At 41.4% G+C, this 21,361-nt stretch overlaps 1 protein-coding gene across 3 annotated transcripts in view; it reads right to left on the reverse strand.

The window, feature by feature from the left end:
* The window catches only part of AGBL4 (AGBL carboxypeptidase 4), a 1,201,113-nt gene that overhangs the window by 15,502 nt on the left and 1,164,250 nt on the right, over positions 1-21,361 (reverse strand). For all 3 annotated transcript variants that reach the window (XM_075832130.1, XM_075832129.1, XM_075832131.1), the window contains exon 12: positions 1,411-1,507. In XM_075832130.1, the coding sequence (XP_075688245.1) occupies positions 1,411-1,507 (97 nt within the window). The remainder of the gene's footprint in view (positions 1-1,410; positions 1,508-21,361) is intronic.

Consider the following 21,361-nt stretch of genomic DNA (forward strand, 5'->3'; position numbering starts at 1 on the left):
ATATGTTGGTTTTCAAAGCTGGTTGTTGCAATCTGCCTTGAAAACCAAAATATCAAACACAGGGAAGCAGAGCTGAGTTTGTCATCAAAGGTTTTATCATTTTGGGATATGCTACACAATTGCAGCACCATACCACTGCCTTCTTCAGGCATTCTGGTAACGTGCCCCAACACATTAGATCCTTTTCTTTTTCCTGAATCTGCTGTTGCCAAAAAAAAAACAAAAAACACTTTTCCGAATTTTGCCTGTGTTTGCACAACCCAAAAACGTGATCTCCTCCATCGGGGTCTTATATGTCTTATTATTTATAATATTGAACCAAACGATTCTGCACTATGGAGTGCCGTGAGTTCTTTAAGGGTCAATTCACACGTTGCGTAAACACAGCGGATTTTCCGCAACGGAATTCATTGCCGAAAATTCGCAACAAATACAGAAGCAGCAGAGTGGATGAGTTAAAACAAATCTCATGCACACGCTGCGTAAATACTGAGCGGAAAAAAAGCTCAAAAATTGACCTGCGGTGCGGAGTCTTATTCCGCAGCGCGTCAATTGTATTTGCGTAAACTGCTGAATTCAATGGGTGGTAAAACCTACAACACATTAGCAGTTGTTGTGTTTTTTTGCAGCTGGTTCGCAGCGATTCCGCCGCAAAATCCGCAAATCAGAAAAATAAAAATCTTATACTTACTCAGGAGTCTGTGTTTCTTCCTCCTGGGATGACGTTTCATCCCATGTGACCGCTGCAGCCAATCACAGGCTGTAGCGGTCACATAGGATGAAACGTTATTCCAGGAGGCCGGCCGACTAAGTGCTGCAGTTTTTCGCAGTGGAAATTCCGGCTGAAAAACTGTACCACAGTTTGGTAAGTTTTGCCCAGAATTCCCTGCGGCACACAGGGCGGATATCTGCCCCATGTGAACGCAGCCTAAATCTTTCATTCTATTTGTGTTTGTCATTTGGTACTCCTAATGTATTATATGTGTTTTTGCATAGGGCTACACCTAATTAATTATTTTAAAGGGGTTGTCCATCAAAAAATGTTGCATTTCCAAATCGACTCCATTGGCTGAAAGCAGCCGGTGCCAACACATTTACATGGGGAAAGGAGTATTACATGGCGTCCATTGAAATCAGCGGATGACCATGTGGTATATTGTAACGCCGAGTCTTCCAGAGATAAAGTCTCTTTGCACCAGCTCGCCCCTCTGGCTAATAGAGGAGGTCCTGACTCAGGACCTCCTCTGTGATCTCTATATGCCCTAATAGGTCCTGGGGACAATCCCTTTAAATAAGCCCTATCGCAATGCACAAACTACACAGTTCCACTGAGGTACATGACAAATTCAACTCTGCTATGTCTTCTTATATATTTCACTTTTTTCCTTTTTAAAAATATCTTCTACTTACTGTGCATGTGATATAGTAGCGACAGGTCTTGCCATGCTGCCATTCAGCTGGTAGTAATCCAAAAATGTACGAGCAACATTTCTTCCAAGCTTCATATCTGACATCTTTTATTAAGGAAGCATTATAGTTATTAATTGTAAAGTTGGTGCAATATTCAGATATAATGGAAGCGATATTGGGCAATTATCTCAATGACCATCATGCATGAAATGATCCTATAACAATTTGTTAAGCATTTTTAGACTGTAAGGCTCTATTCACACTGGCATCATAGCTCACATTTATAACGGAAGCCATAACGCTGTGCCGGATCCATCGTACGACAGAACCAAACGGCAATTGATGAACCCCATTGTCTTATGAAGGGGTCTGTCTGGGTTTCCGTCTATTTGATAACAAGAATATCGCTATTCTTGCTGTCAAAAGTGATCAAAACCCCGACAGAGGCTCTTAACATCAATGTTAACGTTTAACAAATTTCTGACAGGTCATTGTGACATGTCAGAAGTTTTGATTGGTGGGGGTCCGAGCACTGAGGCCCCCACCAATCGCTAAAACGAAGCTGCAGAAGCGCTCGTGTGAGTGCTCGGCCATTTAGCTTCTGTTCGGCTTTTTCCGGAAATCAATGTATCGGAGGACGGACTCAATAGAAAGTCTATGAGCCCGTACTCCGCTACATCGGCCATCCGGAAAAAGAATCAAAGCGTCTGAGTGCTCACACGAGCGCTTCGGCTGTTTAGTTTTAGCAATTGGTGGGGGTCTCAGTGCTTGGACCCCCACCAATCAAAACTTCTGACATGTCACTGTGACATGTGAGAAGTTTGTTAAACCTTTAGCTACACTTTAAAGGGGTTGTCCAGTTTCAGAAAATTATTGTTATTTTTTTTTTGCATAATTAAAAGATCTCTGCTTTCTGTTTTTCAGTAGGAACATTCATTCTTTACTACTAGTAGATACAATTCTGCCATAATCATGTGATGAACACACAGCTGTGATACACATACTGTAACGAACCCAGCACCGGTGTGTCCATGACATTATTATGGCAGAATTGTAAAGAATGAATGTTCCTACTGAATAACCGCAAGCAGAGATCTTGAAAACCGTGAGAAATTAATACAGAAAGTATATTGGAAAATTGTATAACTTTTAATTATTCAAAAAAATAACATTCATTTGTTGAAATCAGGCAACCCCTTTCAATGTAAGTAAAATATGACGGTTAAGCTTGTATAGACCGGCACTATACAAACAGGGGGCAAGTCATTAGCACATTAGACTAGAGGTCTGCAATTTTCAGCACTCGAGCTGTTGTGAAACTACAACACCCAGAATGCCATGACAGCCAAGTGCTTTATTATTCCAGCCAAAGCCTGTAAGGGCATTCTGGGAATTGTAGTTTCACAACAGCTGGAGTGCCAAAGGTATCTGACCCCTGCATTAGACCAATCAGTCCAATATAATATATCCAAGTGATACTCACTTAGGACCCTAAGGGCCTGTTCACACTGAGTTTTTTGCAGGAGGAAAATTCTGCCTCAAAATTCCATTTTGAATTTTGAGGCAGATTTTAATCTGCCTGCACGCAATTTGCCGCGTTTTTCGCTCACGCCCATTGAGTGCCACGGGCAAAAACACAGCGAAATACGCTTTCTTTGCCTCCCATTGATGTCAATGGGAGGTCAGAGGCGTAAACGCCCGAAGATAGGGCATGTCGCTTCTTTTTGCCGCAAGCGTTTTTTACCGCTCGCGGTAAAAAAAACAAGTTCGCCTCCCATTGACATCAATGGGAGGCATTTTCGGTCGTTCTTTGGCGCATGTTCCGACGCGGTTTCCGCGCCAAAAAAACGTGTAAAAAAAACTCTGTGTGAACAGGGCCTAAGGGGGGGTTCACAAAAAGTTTATATACGCGGAAACCGCGCGCAAAACCTCGGCAAAAAACTGACGAATATGCCTCCTATTGATTTCAATGGGAGGCGGAGGCGTTTTTTCCCCGCGAACGGAAAAACCAGCTCGCGGGAGAAAGAATGGACATGCCCTATCTTCGGGCATTTACGCTTCTGACCTCCCATTGACATCAATGGGAGGCAGAGAAAGCGTATTTCGCTGCGTTTTATGCTCGCGGCGCTCTGGCAGTGGGCGAAAAACGATACGAAAATCGGCGTGCAGGCAGAAGAAAATCTGAAATTTTGAGGCAGATTTTCCTCCTGCAAAAAACTCAGTGTGAACTGAGCCTTACAACGCAGTTTATTACAGTTACATTATTTCACTGGACAAAATATTTTCCAGATCTCCCAGATTGGTACAGCAAATGTAATTTTACGACTTTTCATCCAGTTTATTAATCAATTCATTCACAAAGTGCTTTTTACCTGGAGCGAGTCTCTTATAAAATATGTATCTTACTACTTAATAAGGTAAAACTTTGTGAAAAGTGAAAAAAGCTTGTACCTCAAGTTTTGCTCACCTCATAACCAAGTTGCGTTTTTCCAATGCGTTTTTTTTCATGCGTTTTGTGTAAAGCTTGATTGATGCCTAAACGCAGAACTCGAGGGCCATGTCTACCGGAATTGTTTTCTATTAGTAACCAACAGGACACAAAATACAAATGAACCCCTTCACTTCCATAGACCACCAGGAAACCTGGAAATAACCTCAATACTACCCTAGATTACCAAGGATATTATTACTACCCATAAACGACCCAAAAAACGACTCTCATTTGTCTGGAAACCAAGTATTTTGACCCCTAAGCAGAGTCATGGACTGCCCTGTATAAATATATAAATATATACATTTCCATATATGTACACCTCATTTATGGACACCCTTGAAGTATTTATAGGGTGTTCTGCAAATAACCAAGACATTTGCTCTTCATATATGAATTGGTGCAGTAACTATTTTAAAAACTAAAAAATATCCACAACTTGTTTCAACGGACGTTATAATAACCCAGATAACCCTGGGCATTCATGAAATAGGTCCTTTCCTTGTAGTTCCACTTCTACCTCTGGTCCTTCTGACAAGACAAGGTGTTGATGTCCATAAACAAAAATAACAGGGTCTGCCAGAGCCACACGAGACATGACGTCATCATTGGACCCCCCCCCCCTCCTTAACTCTCTTCAACCATAGACCGTAATGTTATGGAAGGACTAAACAACTACCGGCCATATTATGCAGGTCACGAGCTGCAGACGTAGCCGGACGCACCATACATTTGGCAATTCCAGATGAAAAAAAAGTCCTAAAGCCTCAAGTACACTCCAGGACTGTGTGAAAGAAGCCTGTATGGCAGCGCACAGGGCCCCTATAACACTGTACTATTGAGCTGTAGACATTCTGCATGCCGCCATATGATGCCCATAGGCTGCACCATATTATAATCTGACAGAAAAAACCTCCATTGGCCTCGATATGAAATGAAAGGAACAGTATGACTCAGTAGACTTCTATGGATGTTGTATTACGGCTGCGTACAACTCCAGAATAGTTGATAGTGTTGGCCCTATTATACAACACAAGTCTTATTATGATCCTACATCTCCTGGCACAAGCCTAAATAAGAATTACGGATTTTGGGTGACGCTCTACTAAACGGCCACGATCAGTTTGTAGTATTTGGGTTGTGTCCTCTATAGTACAAGTACAAACATCCCTATATATAAATAAGTGTCATCAGAAGTACTCTTATTAGAGCCGGCATAGCAGAGCTAAGTGCAAACCGAGAAGACCTCCTACACACATATGAAATCTGACCTTGATTGGGAACATTATTCACCCATAATGCATCTGTGACTTGAGTACATGGTTCCTTTGGGCATCCAATGTAGTGTCTACAATCTGTAATTGTCAGCCATTTATTTAATATGTCGTTCACTCCCTCATTTGGAGAGCGCTCCAGCAAATTCTTTTAAATAATCGTAAGTTGAGCCTTCAATTAGCCATTAAATCAGCGCTGTGCCCCGTATGCCAATAATATTGATTTATTTTTAATTACCTTTTGTCAAGGACTCCTCCTGATTACTTGACTCATGTTTTTAGCATCGTCTCTGCATATCCCAGGAGCCAGGCGGTATATTGGTGTCCCGGAAAGGTGAATTTCTCTGAAAAAAAACGATCTCTTTTTCTCTGTTTACGGATACAGAATACTTTGGTGGGGGTCATTTTTTATAATATGCTATTTAGGTGCCCGTTTTGAATATAGTAAAATGCAGCCATAAAGTCTGGAGCATGGACAGGGCCGGTACACGGGGTCATAGTAGGCCCCCTGACTACCCTCTTAGGCCTCTTGCATACAACCATTGTTTTTATCCACAATTATGGATCCGTAATTGTGGATAAAATTACTGATTCATTTATTTCTATGGCCCACGGACACCTTCCCATGTATTTATGGGTGAGTGTCCGGGCCGTAGAAATGATGCGCAAAAAATAGGACATGTCATATTTTTTGCATTTACGGACCGTGCTCCTTTACTCTTTAATGTGAGCACGGCCCGCAAAAGCAGCTTCAATCCGCTACCCATCCCTGCAGGGTTTTCTGACTGTAGGTGCACTGAATATCTTGCTCAGAAGGGACTCAGGAGACAGCAGCAGAACTATATGACATATTGAGATGGCAATAAAATTCTGCTACCACTAGGGGGAGTTTAGGAACAGTATACAATGAGAGCCTGTGCTCCCTCTAGTGGTGACAGTATTCTAACAGTTTACTTTATGGCCTCATGCACATGACCATAGCCGTGTGCACGGTCTGTGATTACGCCACGGACTGCCCGAGGAGTGTCATCCATGGGTCGTTCACAATCACGGATCGTACACACAAGCTGTGCATTGACTTTAAGAGGCCCGGACCGTAAATGTGGCCCGTAAAATGACTTGTCCTATTTCTTTTACGGTCCGGACTCCCGGACAATGCACAGACCATGGAAACCACTGTTGTGTGCATTGGCCCATAGGATAGGATGTGTCCCATACTACGCGCAATTGCGGCGGTGCGATTGCGGATAGTATGCAAACCGTAATGCACAGTCGTGTGCATGAGGCCTAAGTCTATACAAAGGTTTTGGAGCTCTGTAATAGAAAAATAGAGTTCCAACAGCTATAATGATAGATTGGAAAATTAATGTGCACAACATTTTTAACCTATTAAAGAGGTTTTCCAGCAGGGAAAAATTTACGGCCTATCGTCCGGATGGGCCATCAATGGCTGATCGGTCGGGTTCCGGCTCCCGGGACCCCCACCAATCAGCTGTTTTGAAGGGGGTGCAGCGCTCATACGATTCACAGGTATTGCAGCCTTCTTCTCCCATTGATGTGAATAGGAGAAAAGGCTGTGATGCCTGTGAATCGCTGCTATATCTGTGTCGAGGATTCACAGTGAGCAAGAAGAAATGAAGGGGAAACAGCACTGTGACCCATCAGCTATTGACGGCCTATGCTGAGGATAGGCCCTCAATTTTTACTGGCTGGAAAACCCCTTTAAGATAAAAATAAAATAAAAAATACACAATATACCGTTCAAGGGTGGAAATTTTTAAAATAATGAATTTTATCCTGACGTCCATTATGAAAATGTGTACTTGTATTGGAACTTATCAAAAAATGTCTATATTTCACTATATACTATAATTGTACAGTATATGTCTATATATAATTGGCACAACAATTTTAAACATAAAGGAGGCCACATATTATAAGTTGTAGCAAACCTTTCTATTGACACTGCATATCACATATTGTAGCATTTTTAACATTTTTACGACCACATCTTAAAGGGTAAGTGCATATTTACAACACATTTTTTTATTGCTTTAATGCATCTAAAAGAGGCGTTTACGCTTCTGACCTCCCATTGACATCAATGGGAGGCAGAGAAAGCGTATTTCGCTGCGTTTTATGCCCGCGGCGCTCTGGCCGCGGGCGAAAAACGATACGTAAATCGGCGTGCAGGCAGAAGAAAATCTGAAATTTTGAGGCAGATTTTCCTCCTGCAAAAAACTCAGTGTGAACTCAGCCTTGCAACACAGTAGCATTTTTAACATTTTTACGAGCACATCTTAAAGGGTAAGTGCATATTTACAACACATTTTTTTATTGCTTTAATGCATCTAAAAGAAGAAAAATTAAGCAACTTTGCAAATAGTTTTACTTGAAAATATTCTACCATATTGTGAATACAGCTCCTATGCAGACTTGTGTCTCCATGGTTACAGACTACAAACAAACCCTGTGTGTTGTCTGATCCTGCAGTCAAGTGTTACTCCCTTACATCGGCCCTTCTTCTACTGTCTCAAGAAGAGGGGGCAGATCAAGTGCAAGACATTACTGGGACATTACACACTGGGTTTTTAATGTAGTCTGTAACCATGGAGATATATAGGTTTGCATAGGAGCTGTATTAGCAAAACGGTAGGTCATTTTCAATCAAGACAATTTTTTTTTTTTTTTTTTTATGCATTGGAGCAATTAAAATGTGTTGCATAAGTATACATACCCTTTAAAGGGTAGAAAAAAATAAATGTACTTTCTCATGATAAATTTGTCAATATGGTTAATAGAGCTTAGGCTATAGGCCGGTCTGGTGAAATGCTACAGAATATATTATCACACTATATTACCGGCCCCATTTCCGTACCCTGGTTACATCCCATTGGGGAAATAGTAGCAAACCTGATATATGATTACATATGCCGAAAACGATAGGCCAAGGACAGAGAACGAGACGTGAAATCAGTGAGAAAATTCAGGCTAGTGGAGTAAGTTTCTCCAAGTAACGTGGCATGGATTTGGTTACAGTAAATCATTTCTTCTTTAAGAAATCTTCTCTCTCGAAAGAGGATGATAAGCACTCAGCTGCAGTCTCTAAGTAATAGTTCCGCTTCATCGCACTCCGATTTTTTTCCCCTCCTTCTGTGCTCAGTACAGAATTCAGTGATTTAAAGCTTAGAGATCACATGGGATAGAGCAAATTCCAAATTATTTATTTCTCCAAGTTGGAAGCCGATCCAGAGATTATTTACTGCAAATGGGGATGAGCGTGTGAGCGCGGGGATTCAGGAGGGGGAGGGGAGGAACAGGTTGATTTGAGTAATTTCAATTATAAGCAGCAGTATTTTTAAAAAAGATTTAAGGTTTAGTATGAAAATAATAATTCTCAGTTGAGAGAGTGCGGTTCTTGACGTACAATAAATTCTGCATGCCCACCTAGCTTTAAATAGTGATTTTAGATCAAGATGGATCTCATAGGATTAACCTATGTAATGTTTTATTACTGATTGTTATTGCTCTTATGGAAAACACCTTTGCTCTATGTAAAATTGTCATTATGTTTGGCATCCTCTTTATGTAAGGGGTTGTCTGCTTTGGGCAATTCCTTTTGTTAGAGTCCCCCAATAAGCTGATCTCAGGGTTTTTTGCTGCAAGGAATCCCAGCAATCAGTAATGTGTGTGGGAACTCAGCAGCAAGTGTTCATTTTCCCTGCAGTGCCTCCGCAGGAAAAATTAAGCATTACACAGTTCTCATTAAAATGAGTTAGGTGATCAACCAGGGACAGGCACATGTGGCATGTGAAGGACACGGCCTAATTTTTTTTGCATATTGCCCGGAACCCCATAATGATGGAGTATAAATTAGTGCTGTTTGAGACTCATACGTCCCTATATGAGTCTCCACTATGAGAATTTCACTATGAAAGTTTTTCCAGCTTGCTGGCGTAATGTCGATCTACTGGTCCCTTCTCTCAGGTCCACTCGTACGAAGGCACATTTTTAAAAAGATCTACAAGGTGACTGCTGAAAACCTGTAATAAAACAGGTTTAAATACTTAAGAGTATATTAACAGACATTACTTATTACTGGATGCTTTGAGAATTGTAACACAGCAAGTCAAGTAAAAGCCAAAGTTTCTGGACACTTTATCTACTACTGCTGGCCCTTTGTTTTAGGGGTAAAGAGGAATCCTAGTGGTTAAACCCCAATCCATCGGACATTGGTGCCATATCCTATTGATGTGTCATCAATGCCTCTGGTGGGAAAAGCTCTCTAAGCTAAAGCGTAATTGGGTTCGGTAGCAACACAATGATCCAAAACACGGAAACAAACTTATATAATTGGCTGGGGAGAAACAAAATAAAACGTTTTCCACCCTTACCTTTGCTTGTATTTGGTTAAGGACTCCAATTTCTCATGAAACAAATTCTTTACAATATCAGGACATGCTAGCAATACTCTTGACCGGCTGCAACGCACAACACAACCACTGGGTGGCCACACAAAGACACGCATATCATAGACATCTCGTGACAGTGTATCGCAAAATCATGTTTTCCCAAAGATGGTTATCTCACGCCACACACATATGGACATGTGGAGAAAAGAGTTGTAAGGGAGGACACATCTGTATGTGGGTTTTCCGATATATGGAGCTATTATCAATACTTTTAATTTTTGCTACTTTTTCTGCGGATTCAGTTTCCTGTCATCTCATTTTGCTATGGGGCCTAATGATTTCTAGTTATGCCCCTGTCTACCATCATTGGTGCCATCCCTAGATGAATGCTGCCAGTAAATGCACAGTAGTATTACATGATGCAATTCATACAAATGGACGACCATGTAATATACGGTTGTACAGGTCCGGATCCATTTTTACTTAGCAGCTTGTCTCATAATCAGAAACCTCCTTTATGACGTTCATATGTCATGAGACAACCCATTTAAAGCTAGGGCTACACAACAACTTTAGCCATGGCACAGGTTGCACTGTCGAAGATCGTTGCGTGCGTTGCAGTAATTAAAGTGAATGTGGCCACGTTGTGTCCTGCAGGTTACCGCGACTGCAACACTACAGTCCCAAAACATCTGTGGCCACAAGCACTTTCATTACTGCAATGTATGCAGAGCGACACCGTGATTACATAGCGATCTTTGGCTGTGTGACCTTTGTTGTGGCCAAAGTCACCGTGTAGCCCAAGCCAGAGATGTGCTGCATGTAAGGAATTCAGAGCTGAATTTATAGCAACACAACCGGAGGCTGTTGGCTTCGTTGGAGCTGCACAATCAATACAAAGCAGGGGATTCAGTACAATGATGATCTCTTTATTGTAGTAATTCATTCACCTCTCAGGCTTGTATAGTGTAAACCAGAATCACACAAGTGTCTATGGCACTAAAGTATTTGTAGGAACTCGTGACACTCAATTATATATCTCCAATACAGTTTCGCTGTATCTACGATATGATGGATTCAGCTTCAGCTCTAGTCAATAAGAAGATTGGTGATCACTAAGGTAAACGCAGCGTCTCTGCTGAGATTATGTCTAAGCGTCTGTTCACATCTGCATCATAGTTTCCATTAAAAATGGAAACCGTAACGCAGTGCCGGATCCGTCGCACGACTGACACCAATGGCGCCCGACGGACACTATTAACGTTTACCTCCAATGTGTGTTCTCATTTCCCAGAAGTTTAAATTTGATGGTGGAAGAAGCATCCGGCAGGGGCAAGCAAAGGCAACTATAAGGCTGGGTTCACACGACCTATTTTCAGACGTAAACGAGGCATTTTACGCCTCGAATTACGGCTGAAAACACAGCTCCAATACGTCGGCAAACATCTGCCCATTCATTTCAATGGGTTTGCCGACGTACTGTGCAGACGACCTGTCATTTACGCTTCGCTGTCAAACGACGACGCGTAAAAAAGATGGCTCGTCAAAAGAAGTGCAGGACACTTCTTGAGACTTAATTTGAGCCGTTTTTCATTGATTCCAATGAAGAACAGCTCCAAATTACGGCCGTAATGGACGCCCCGCAAAACGCGAGTACATGCAATTACGTCTGAAATGCAGGAGCTGTTTTCTTCTGAAAACAGCTCCGTAATTTCAGACGTAAATGCAGTTAGCGTGTGCACATACCCTAAAATATCTAAATGCTCTGCAGCACAGGAGCTTTGGACAGTTGCCTCCGCAACAGTACTACCCCAGCTGGCGACTTTTCCTGCCATCAGATTTAAACTTCTGGGAAATGAGAACGCACATTGGAGGTAAACGTTAAGGGATAAGTAATCTTTTATTATGTACCATTGGCATCTCGTATGCATGTTTGGGCTGTTACCCTGCCACTTACCAAATTGTAGAGGCAATGGAGCTCTATACAGTACTGAAAGCCCTTAGGGCACAGTCAGTGATGTCCGTGATTGGCAATCTCTAACACAATTTCCGCACTACAAATTCAGTAGCACCCAGGAATTTAGTAATAGAAGGGAGTCCGATCTAATGCGTTCTCCTCGTTTGTCTGAAGATGGGCTCGTAGACTTTCTATGTGAGCCCGTCTTTATCCTGACTAGGAGATCTGATAAGAACCGAAGCGGTAGAGTGCTTCTGCACCTTTGTTTCAGTGATGGTGGACGTCTCAGCACCCGAATCCCCAGCTTTTAAAATTTTGATATGTTGCTATGACATGTCTAAAGTATTATTAAAGAACATTTACTCTTTAAATCTTGAAAAAGAGTAAATGAGTCCCAACATTTTTTACTTTCCCTTTTCCCATCCCTTGCTTGAACTTGATGGACATGTGTCTTTTTTCAACCGTACTAACTATGTAACACTGACATGAGGCAGACAAGAGTCAGACATTTGAATGTGTTGGAAAAAGTTGGGCAGGGGCTGCGTAAATAAGGAGTTCAAATTGAACACAATATTTTTCAATGTTTTTATACCAGAAAACCGCTGACATGTAGTTGACCTTGTCTATCCTTTGCGTTTTTGCTTATTTTGTGTGTGTTTCTTAAATTATTTTATTTTCATCAAGACAACCCCTTTACACATTAAAGCCGGCCCGTTGATCAGCTGATCATCATGGGCGTGGCATTAGAAATCCTTAGCCGTTAGCTGTTATCACTGGAAAAAGATGCGCCTGGCCATACATATCCCCTGCAGCGGCCCTGTGGTATTACATGCCGGCCATTTAGATAAATGGCTGACCATGTAGTACATGGACAGGCAGGGTCAGTCAGAATGAAAGCCACTCTTTGTCAGTGTTTCTCTGCTTTCACTTATAAAGAGGGATCCCAAGTGGGTGCCCACCCCTATGATGTCCTAATACTCTAATATAGCACATGTATCTTATATATGACATTATTTTGCTATTATATTTTTCCATAAGTATAAAAATTAATGTACAAATTTGTCCTTAATTTTGGAGAAAACCAGTAGATTTGCTGATCTGTAAAGAAATGATTAAGAAAGTTTCTAAATCAACATCCGCTATAAAGAATCTAAACGGCTGACTTTAAAGGCTCTTTTGCTCATGAAACATCAAAAAATTAATTACACAGCGACGCTCCCATTAACTTTGTAGCTCAGGAGGTAATAACCAACTTCTCAGAATTGTGCGTACTTTCCTAGCCACTCCGCTATAATGGATATCCATTTAATCAAAGTAAATTATTACACTAAAATCTGAATTTTTTTCATATGCCCCCCCCCCCCCCCAACAGCTAATTTAATCCAGGCCATGGTTAACACCTTTATCGGGAGGTTTCTGTTTCTTTGAAATGACAGCATTTTGTTCCTTTTTGTAGGTGAATTTAAAGTTACGGTAAACTCAAATTTAAAGAAAATGCAATGTAAGAAGAGATTTGCTGCATTCTCATTTATTCTGCAAATTTTTCATTTCCTCTGTTCAAAGGGGTTGTCCCACCAGAAGCACCCCTTTCCATATGCCCTATATGGAAGGCACAGAGGGGGTTCCCCCCACCCAAAAGCGGGGAGCCACTGTACAGACTGGCTTTCGCTCTGGAATACTTGAAGTGAACATACATTATGGTTGCCTATCCATTTTTGGTCGGGTGCCATATAAAGTACTACATTTCTGCATAGCTTCCCACCGCAATAGCAGCTCATCGCCAGGATCGCAGGGCGCATTCATTCTAAAAAGGGGTTGTCCAGTTAGAACAACTCCTTTTAAAGCGTCTATAGACCTTCAAAATAATTAGTATTGTCTTTTTAGCTATGAAAGGGTACATCCCAAAGTGATCAAATTCAGCTTAAAGGAACAGCAAACTTAAAAGTAAACTTGAGGTATACTTGCTCACAACGTCTTGTAGAAATCTTGCAAAGAACTTGGGTATTATATTCCTCATAATGTTTGTCTAGAGTATAAGTGAAAGTTTTTAATGAAAGGGGTGGGGCTAAACATACTTTGTCCCCCTACTGCAGACAGAAAAATGAGGAAGCTCCTTCTGCAGCCAGTTGTCTTACAGCCAGACCCTGGAAAAGGAGGAGGGGAAAAGGCTAACCTCCCGGGACACAAAGAAGAATCCGTTATGTATTTCTCAGACTTGTGATTGCAATATTAGACACAATAGGATAAAAGGAGAGGAGGAGGTTAAGGAGGAAATGCTGGGATAATTAAAAAAATAATAATAATTCTGTTTTTTTTAAAAAAATGTTTACCTTTACATGCTTTTTTAACAGATGGGAACTGGATATTTATACCTTGCTCAAAGCAATCGCTATTGACATTGTGTAAATCAGGTCTGCACTCAAAGGCCATTGACTAGCCAAGTTTCCAAGACAATAAATAAAGAAGTACTTTGCTTAATTACATATAACAAAGTTTATTGACTGGTTTATAATTAGCCGGATCTTCAAACTCTCGCAGACCAGTGTCCCTCCTATGTGAATTGTTCTAAATATACTAATGAGCTGAGATTGAAGACACAGCGGCACAAGCCATGCCTTCAGCGTTTATTCTCTTTTTCTCATTAAGGGCTAACTAAGCTACTCACTGATATATTTGTAAAAATGTCTATTTTCTCAAAATAATAAATGTATGGAAAGGTTTCTGCACTTAAGGCTGGATTCAGGCTTTTTTTCCCGCTGTGGATTTGGATCGCAGCAAATCCGCCACAAAATCCACGTGAATCTGGATTTGGATACGGAAACGCTGATACTTCAAAGGGTGAAATCCGCAACAAGTCCACAGCAACTATTTTTGCATTTAGCAGATACAAATTATGCAGCAAATTTGCTGCGGCCGTGGATGAAAAATATGCCACCTGTAAATCCAGCCTACAGCGTAATTCTCAGGTTTTGAGTTCTGTCTGGATCTCTGGTGATCTCTCATCTGGCTCCCTGCAGCTTTATCTCCCACCCAAGAAGTTTTCAAACTTTCCCACCACCTTCCTTTACACAATACGGAGTATATGGAGCTGCCCTGTGTACTGTCCAAACAGGCCTGGCCTTACGATGGTGTCCAGTGCATTACCGTCTGTTGGCGACCGTCCCCCCATATAATGTACTGTCATACATTGTACTAATAACCATACCAAACAATGCCTAATATAAGCGCCATACAGTATATAATACTGTATGGCCCAAATAACAGATATGACTTTTATGTAGGTGCCTAAATAATAATAATGCTATATAGTGCTGCCTCCACCATACACTGCAGAAATAAATACTGTACAATGCCTGAGTAACAGTGCCACACATTGCCAAAGTAAATTCCACCATACAGTGCCCCAATAAAAGCTCCATACATCAAGTAATCTAATACAATTTAGACATTTTATAGAACTAATACTGCTATACAATTAAGATTAAGATTTGTGGGGGTCACATGCCTCGATACAAGGCCATCTGAGGCACCCCTTTCAGTAGGGGCAGCTGTTGCACCCTATGTGACCGCACGGGTCCCACAGTCCTTACGCCAACCCCTTTGCCCAAAGCACAAACTAATTAGATGTCTGGTCTGTTGAAACGCGGAAATGTTAAAAAAAAGTCACGCCAGAGGAAACTAAGGCGGCCATGGTGTAGGCAGGGGAGGGTTGTATAGAGCTCCTGGATTTTAAGCAAAACTACAATTTAAAGTTTTGCCTGGAAGTAGCAAAAATAGCTCAAATATTAGGGAATAGCATTTTTGTACAATTCGCAAACATACTGTAATTGGCAGAATTGCCCTTAAGTGCAAAATAATCACAAGCTACATTTGTTTTTTAGGAATTCTCCTATTGTTTTGCAATTTTGCTTGGACAAAGATGGAAGACTGAACTATATGAAGAACTGGCAGCAGAGGAACGTCATGAAAACTACATGTAGGATTAACATAAAACTACAATATACTATCGCTTATGTTCTGAATGCTTTCCTGGAAAATCTTCAACACACTAAATTTCTTTTAGTCTTTTAATTCTCAAATTTATTTTTGTCTGGCGAGCAATAAAGGTCGACTGTCCTAGCTTTGTGCTGATTTCAAGGAATGTTCCTGTATGATAGCAGATGATTGGCAGATTGTAAATGGACTCTTGTAGTGTCTGGTATTGCAACTCCGCCCCACTCAAGGGATCATGTTGTCCGTGCCAATGGTCCCCCCTTGTACTCAGCCACATACAAGTGTGATCACAACACTCAAGGGATCATGTTGTCCGTGCCAATGGTCCCCCCATGTACTGAACCACATACAGGTGTGATCACAACACTCAAGGGGTTGACTAAAGAGGTTTACTCTGATCCGGTCAGTTGCGGCAATGGTATGGTGGTGCAATACAGCGGTAATACAAGTGATTATGGGGACATAGTGGCAGCGTGATCACAGTGATGTCATAGAAGGAAACGTGCAGGAAATGCCTCAGGTGCTTATGTCAGGATGCAAACGGGTTAATGAGTAATTGACCATTGAGAAACCCTGAAGGATTTTGTTGGATGTTAAAACCATATTATGGATCGGGATACGGGACAGACAATTTCTAATGCAGAATTTTGAAAGCTGTCGTATATCGAATATTAAAGTTGGCTGTGATAGGGAATATTACTGGACTCCTTGCAGTGTAAAGCTAAGCCTCGACCATAGTATGTGGCTATGTTCTGCTGTAATACAATTTAATTTCAATTTTATGCTCGAGTCAGAATTTTGTAAAATTATAAAAAATTGGACCTGTATGAACCTCTGAGCATCTTTAGACAAACACAATGTTTTGTCCCTGGACATGATCTTTGACCTGTGATATTCATAGGATCTAGTATTAAGGTAGACCTTAAAAGAATCGCTTACCACCAGTGTTCCCTTTAAGATGCGGCCGCGCAGCTTCAAAACTCACCCCGCTCAGTCCCGATAACAGTCCGCGCAGCCGCAGTTTTACAGACTGACCAGTGATGGGGGAACATTCTTCCTCTGCTGCAACAGCATAAGCGTGCAATAAGGAAAGCTTCTCCTCCTTCTTAGCCATTGCCAACAATTAGCCAGTCAGGGCTCAGGGAGGGAGGACAAAGGGGAGGCACTGAGAAAATAGAGGTACAGGCACGGCAGGTAGGCGCCACTGTGGTAAGCAAGGACCGACTACCACAGTGGCACATTCCCAAATAAAAAGCATGGGATTACTTATGTGAGACTCATTGAAGCACTTAGTATCTCCATGTACCTTACATTAGCAACATTTATAGGAGGCACATCGGGGTTACTAATGTCAGATACATGATGGGTTTTACTTACTTATCAATTTAGTAAGTGACCCTATGTGCCTAGTTTTAACCCCATGCACCTAATATTAACCTTGTGGGCACATTTGGGTTACTAATGTCAGGTACAAGGAATTATTTACTATTAATATGAGGCGCACAGAATTACTGTACTAATTTAATATTTCATGTCCCTCCCATTAATAACCCTATGCGCCCATTAATAAACCTCCCATTTTACTAACCCCATGTACCTCATGTTAGTAACACTAATATGGGGCACAGAGTTATTAATGTGAGGTACATAGGATTGCTGATGTGAGGTACATGGGGTTACTATAAGGCCAGATTCACATGAATGTGGGGAAACTGGGATGTGAAAAATGTGACGTTTTTCATGTCTGAGGTGCCCCCGTGCGTGTTCCGTTTTCACGAATGCCCATAGACTTGAGTCTATGGAAGGATCCGTGAAATTGGAACAAAATAGGACAGGTTCTATTTTTCAAGACACTTAACAGGGTCCGTTGAAACAAAGGCCTTGTGACCGGCCTCATTGAAATACATGCGTCCGTGTGACGGCCATTGTTTTAACGGTCGTCACACAGACGCACTCTACGATCGTCTGAATTCGGCCTTAACATTGGGTTATTAATTTAGTAACTGCATGTACCTCACAATTATTTTCCCATTTGCCTTACATTAAAGGATATGCCACTGCCAAACACTAAAATTGTTAAACTGCTACTCTACACGTCTACCGGATGAGCCAGACGCAATTGGCGAAACGCGTAGGAGTAGAAACAATTTAGAAAGGGTAGGGATAGGTTCCGGCGGTAATAGGTTCGTTCTTTTCAGAACAGGTGCCTGGAAGAGAGGGTTCATATGCAGGAGATAGTTGTAGCACCGCTGTGCGATCTCCATAGCACTCACTAATCTCTTTGGCGCTGCACTATCTAATGGAACCATAATCCTATCGCCCATTGGAAAAACACTTAGCTTTTACTTAGCTGATACAAGTGGAGCATCACAAATTTTCTTCGACAAACTAACATACAAAACAAAGTTTTATTAATTAATCCTTCCACATTAACCCCTTCCCGACATTTGACGTATCCATACGTTATAGCTGGGTAGGGGAAGTATGGAACGGGCTCACGGAGTGAACCCGCTCCATACGACGCGGGCGTCAGCTGTATGTTACAGCCGACACTTCACAGTAACGAGCTAGATCGCGATTGAGCGCGATTCCGCTCATTTAACCCGCTAAATGCCGCTGTCAATAGCGACCGTGGCATTTAAATCATTAGGGCATACACGCCTGGAAATACACCTGAAAAACGCTAGCTAAACGCCTACAAACATCTGCCCGTTGAATTCAATGGTAAAAATGGCGTTTAGTTCAGACGGGGCATTTTTTTACGCCGGTGTTTTAAAAAAGAAGGAGCATGTCACTTCTTGAGCCATTTTTGGAACTGTTTTTCATTGTGTTAATGGAAAAACGGCTCCAAAAACAGCTAGAACAAAAAACGCTTCAAAAAACCTTTTCAGCTTCAAAAACGACGGAAAACAGCTCTGTAATTTTCAGCCGCTATTAATTGTGTGTGAACATAGCCTAACAGCTCCGCAGCTGCAAAGGCTTAGAGGAAACATTGCTTATCAGTAGGGTCTTTTTTATGGGCTGCTTCACAAATATCCTATTAGACCTTATTGATGATCTGTCCTGCATGTACAATGATAACAATGAAGTTTACGATGCAATTAAAAGTCAACGTGCCCAGGTTCTGTATAGGAAGGAGGACGAGCCATCAGGATGATTTCCTCTGGTGGACATAAGTAACACCAGGCCAGCATGGAGCATTAGATTAGGCAAAGGTTTCCTTTGTCTCCTTCTCCAACTCTTCTCTGTACCCTGCCCGTGACGTGGTCTTCCTCTATGGAAGGAATGGGCATTACTGCCAGTATAATCCCTATATCAGATATAGTACACTTACAGATTGCATTTAGATTTTAATTAAAATCAGATTTGAAATGCTCTGTTTTATATTTGAGGAAAAACCCAAATTCCTCCTTCTCCTAAAATTATTAATGAGTTTTGTCGATCTCATTGTTTTACAAGTGTCCTTTTCTATTGCTTTCTTGTAGTTTTTAAGAGCGCAGTGTGAGCGATCAGCGTGGGAGGGGATGGTAAATGTTTAAATGGTCTCTCCAGCAGAGAGCTGTGTGATACATTGCTGTTCTCAATATTATTGAGCTGCTGGGTGGCATTGTTATTTAGCAGGCACCATTTGTATTCGTGGTTTTTTGGGGTTTTAAAAAAAAAAAAAAAAAAAGAGACAAGATAGTTGCCAAAAATTAACTATAGACAAGATGAGGGATGGCCATTTCAGAACAACCAAAACAGTGTCACCGCTATCCAAATTTGTTCATTAGGATACATTATGTTACAGACATGATTAGAATAAATTGATGGAACGACTGTCGCTCATTTAATCTGCAGAGTTTTGTCATAAATATAACTCATGAATAAGAATGTGACCCACCAAGAAGGATTAGAGCTGAGATTTAAGATTCCTGATCTGAATTGAACACAAACTCCTATTTTAGAATTTGTAATTAGAGTTCAGGTTGCAAAAATATAAAAGAAAAAAAAAACATACCTGTAAATCGTTTAAAATCGTTCCCTTATATAATGTCAGTTCTTCTGTTTTAGTAAATACTTCTATTCCCCATTAAATCACCATTCTGGAGCATTTTTACTTAGAAGTTTGCATTGTGCCATTCCTCTGTTATTCCTCCTAGAAATGTATGTATTAATTGACAACTGAGTGTTACCATTCCCCTTGTCAAAGTGGCGTGTCCCTATATAGTCTCACTCTGTCAGCACTGATTGGACAGTGTTGGCGTGTGCAAGGACACACCCCCAACTGGTAACACTCAGTTGTCTATTCATAAATTTGCAGGAAGAATAACAGAGGAACGGCACAACACACTGTTGTAAGAAAAGATGCTAAAAATTGTTATTTTATGGGGCATACAAGTATATACTAAAAAGTCAGGAGAGGTGATAGGTCCTCTTTAACACTTTTAATATTCTACTCTTTTGAATTATATTGATCTACTACATGGATAGCAGAAGTTGAGACGCAATTTTTACAATGCCCATAGGGGTTGTCTCCCAACTTCCCCAGACTTTGATCTGCATATGAATCTTCTTCCTTTGTCCTACTGCCTGTATGTTAGTCTTTCCTGTAATTACGGCCTTCTATTCATGAACCAGGAGGCTCAGGATGGAAGCCCTATTACAAATATTGCATCCTAACTACATGGTGTAAACACGTCATATATTTCTGTTTTGTAACGAACATAGCAGACAACGTACAGAAGAAATAAAGCTAAAATGTAGACTCTCAGAAAACAATTATAAAGCTGGAACTGACTGCCCACAAACCTGGCACCTGCCAGTCATTGGCCAGTTCTTTCACGCCAACGTATCTGCCAAGACATTTAAAACGCGTCCAAGCTCCTTATTAACAAGATGGATGGTGGAAAACAATTTTGCTTTTTCCATTTCCTCATCTTAGGGGAAATATGGCCATCACTGCGCCGCAATGTACCTGTTATTAAGAGGATTTCATGAACAAAAAGCACATTGAATAGTGGAGGCTCTGTACATGTACCTCTACCTGGCGTACAGTAAAGGGGCAACATTTCTGTGGAATGGGGGTTTAGAGGGTCACTTCTTTTAGATTCTAGGCCAGTGGAAGGACAATGGTTAATGACAACTCGTGCTCATGCCACAAATTCTTATTACCTTTCTATTTGTTTTTGATTTTTAAGAGTTCGGACTAGTGGCCCTACCTCGAAGTGTCAGATACAGAATGATGCATCTTCAGCCAATAGCCTTGTCATGTCATACAAAGTGCCACCTCTTAAGGGCTCATTCAGACAAGCGTGTAACTCGTCCGTGTGACGGACATTGTTTCAACGGTCATCACACGGACGCATGTATTTCAATGATGCCGTTCACACGGCCGTTGTTTCAACGGAATGTGTGAAGGGTCCATGGAAAAATGTCCTATTCTCCTGCGTTTTCACGCATTCCTCCATAGACTCTAGTCTATGAGGGATCTGTAATAACGCTTCCCGCACGGGTGCACCCCGGACGTGAAAAACTGACGTTTTTACTTCCGAGGTTGCCCATGCTCGTCTGAATGTAGCCGGAGGCTAATACGTGCGATGCTATAAGTTCTCATTGTTCAAGCAGCCCTAGACAAAAGATGCAAGTGGACACAGGGTAATGCCCATTTTAATGGGTTTCAGTAAAACAGAAGAACAACAAATCTAAGGCTGGATTCACACGAGCACATTACGTCAGTAATTGACAGACGTATTTCGGCCGCAAGTCCCGGACCGAACACAGTGCAAGGAGCCGGGCTCCTAGCATCATACTTATGTACGATACTAGGAGTCCCTGCCTCGCT

This window comes from Rhinoderma darwinii, chromosome 7, assembly GCF_050947455.1.
Source record: "Rhinoderma darwinii isolate aRhiDar2 chromosome 7, aRhiDar2.hap1, whole genome shotgun sequence".
Lineage (NCBI taxonomy): Eukaryota > Metazoa > Chordata > Amphibia > Anura > Rhinodermatidae > Rhinoderma > Rhinoderma darwinii.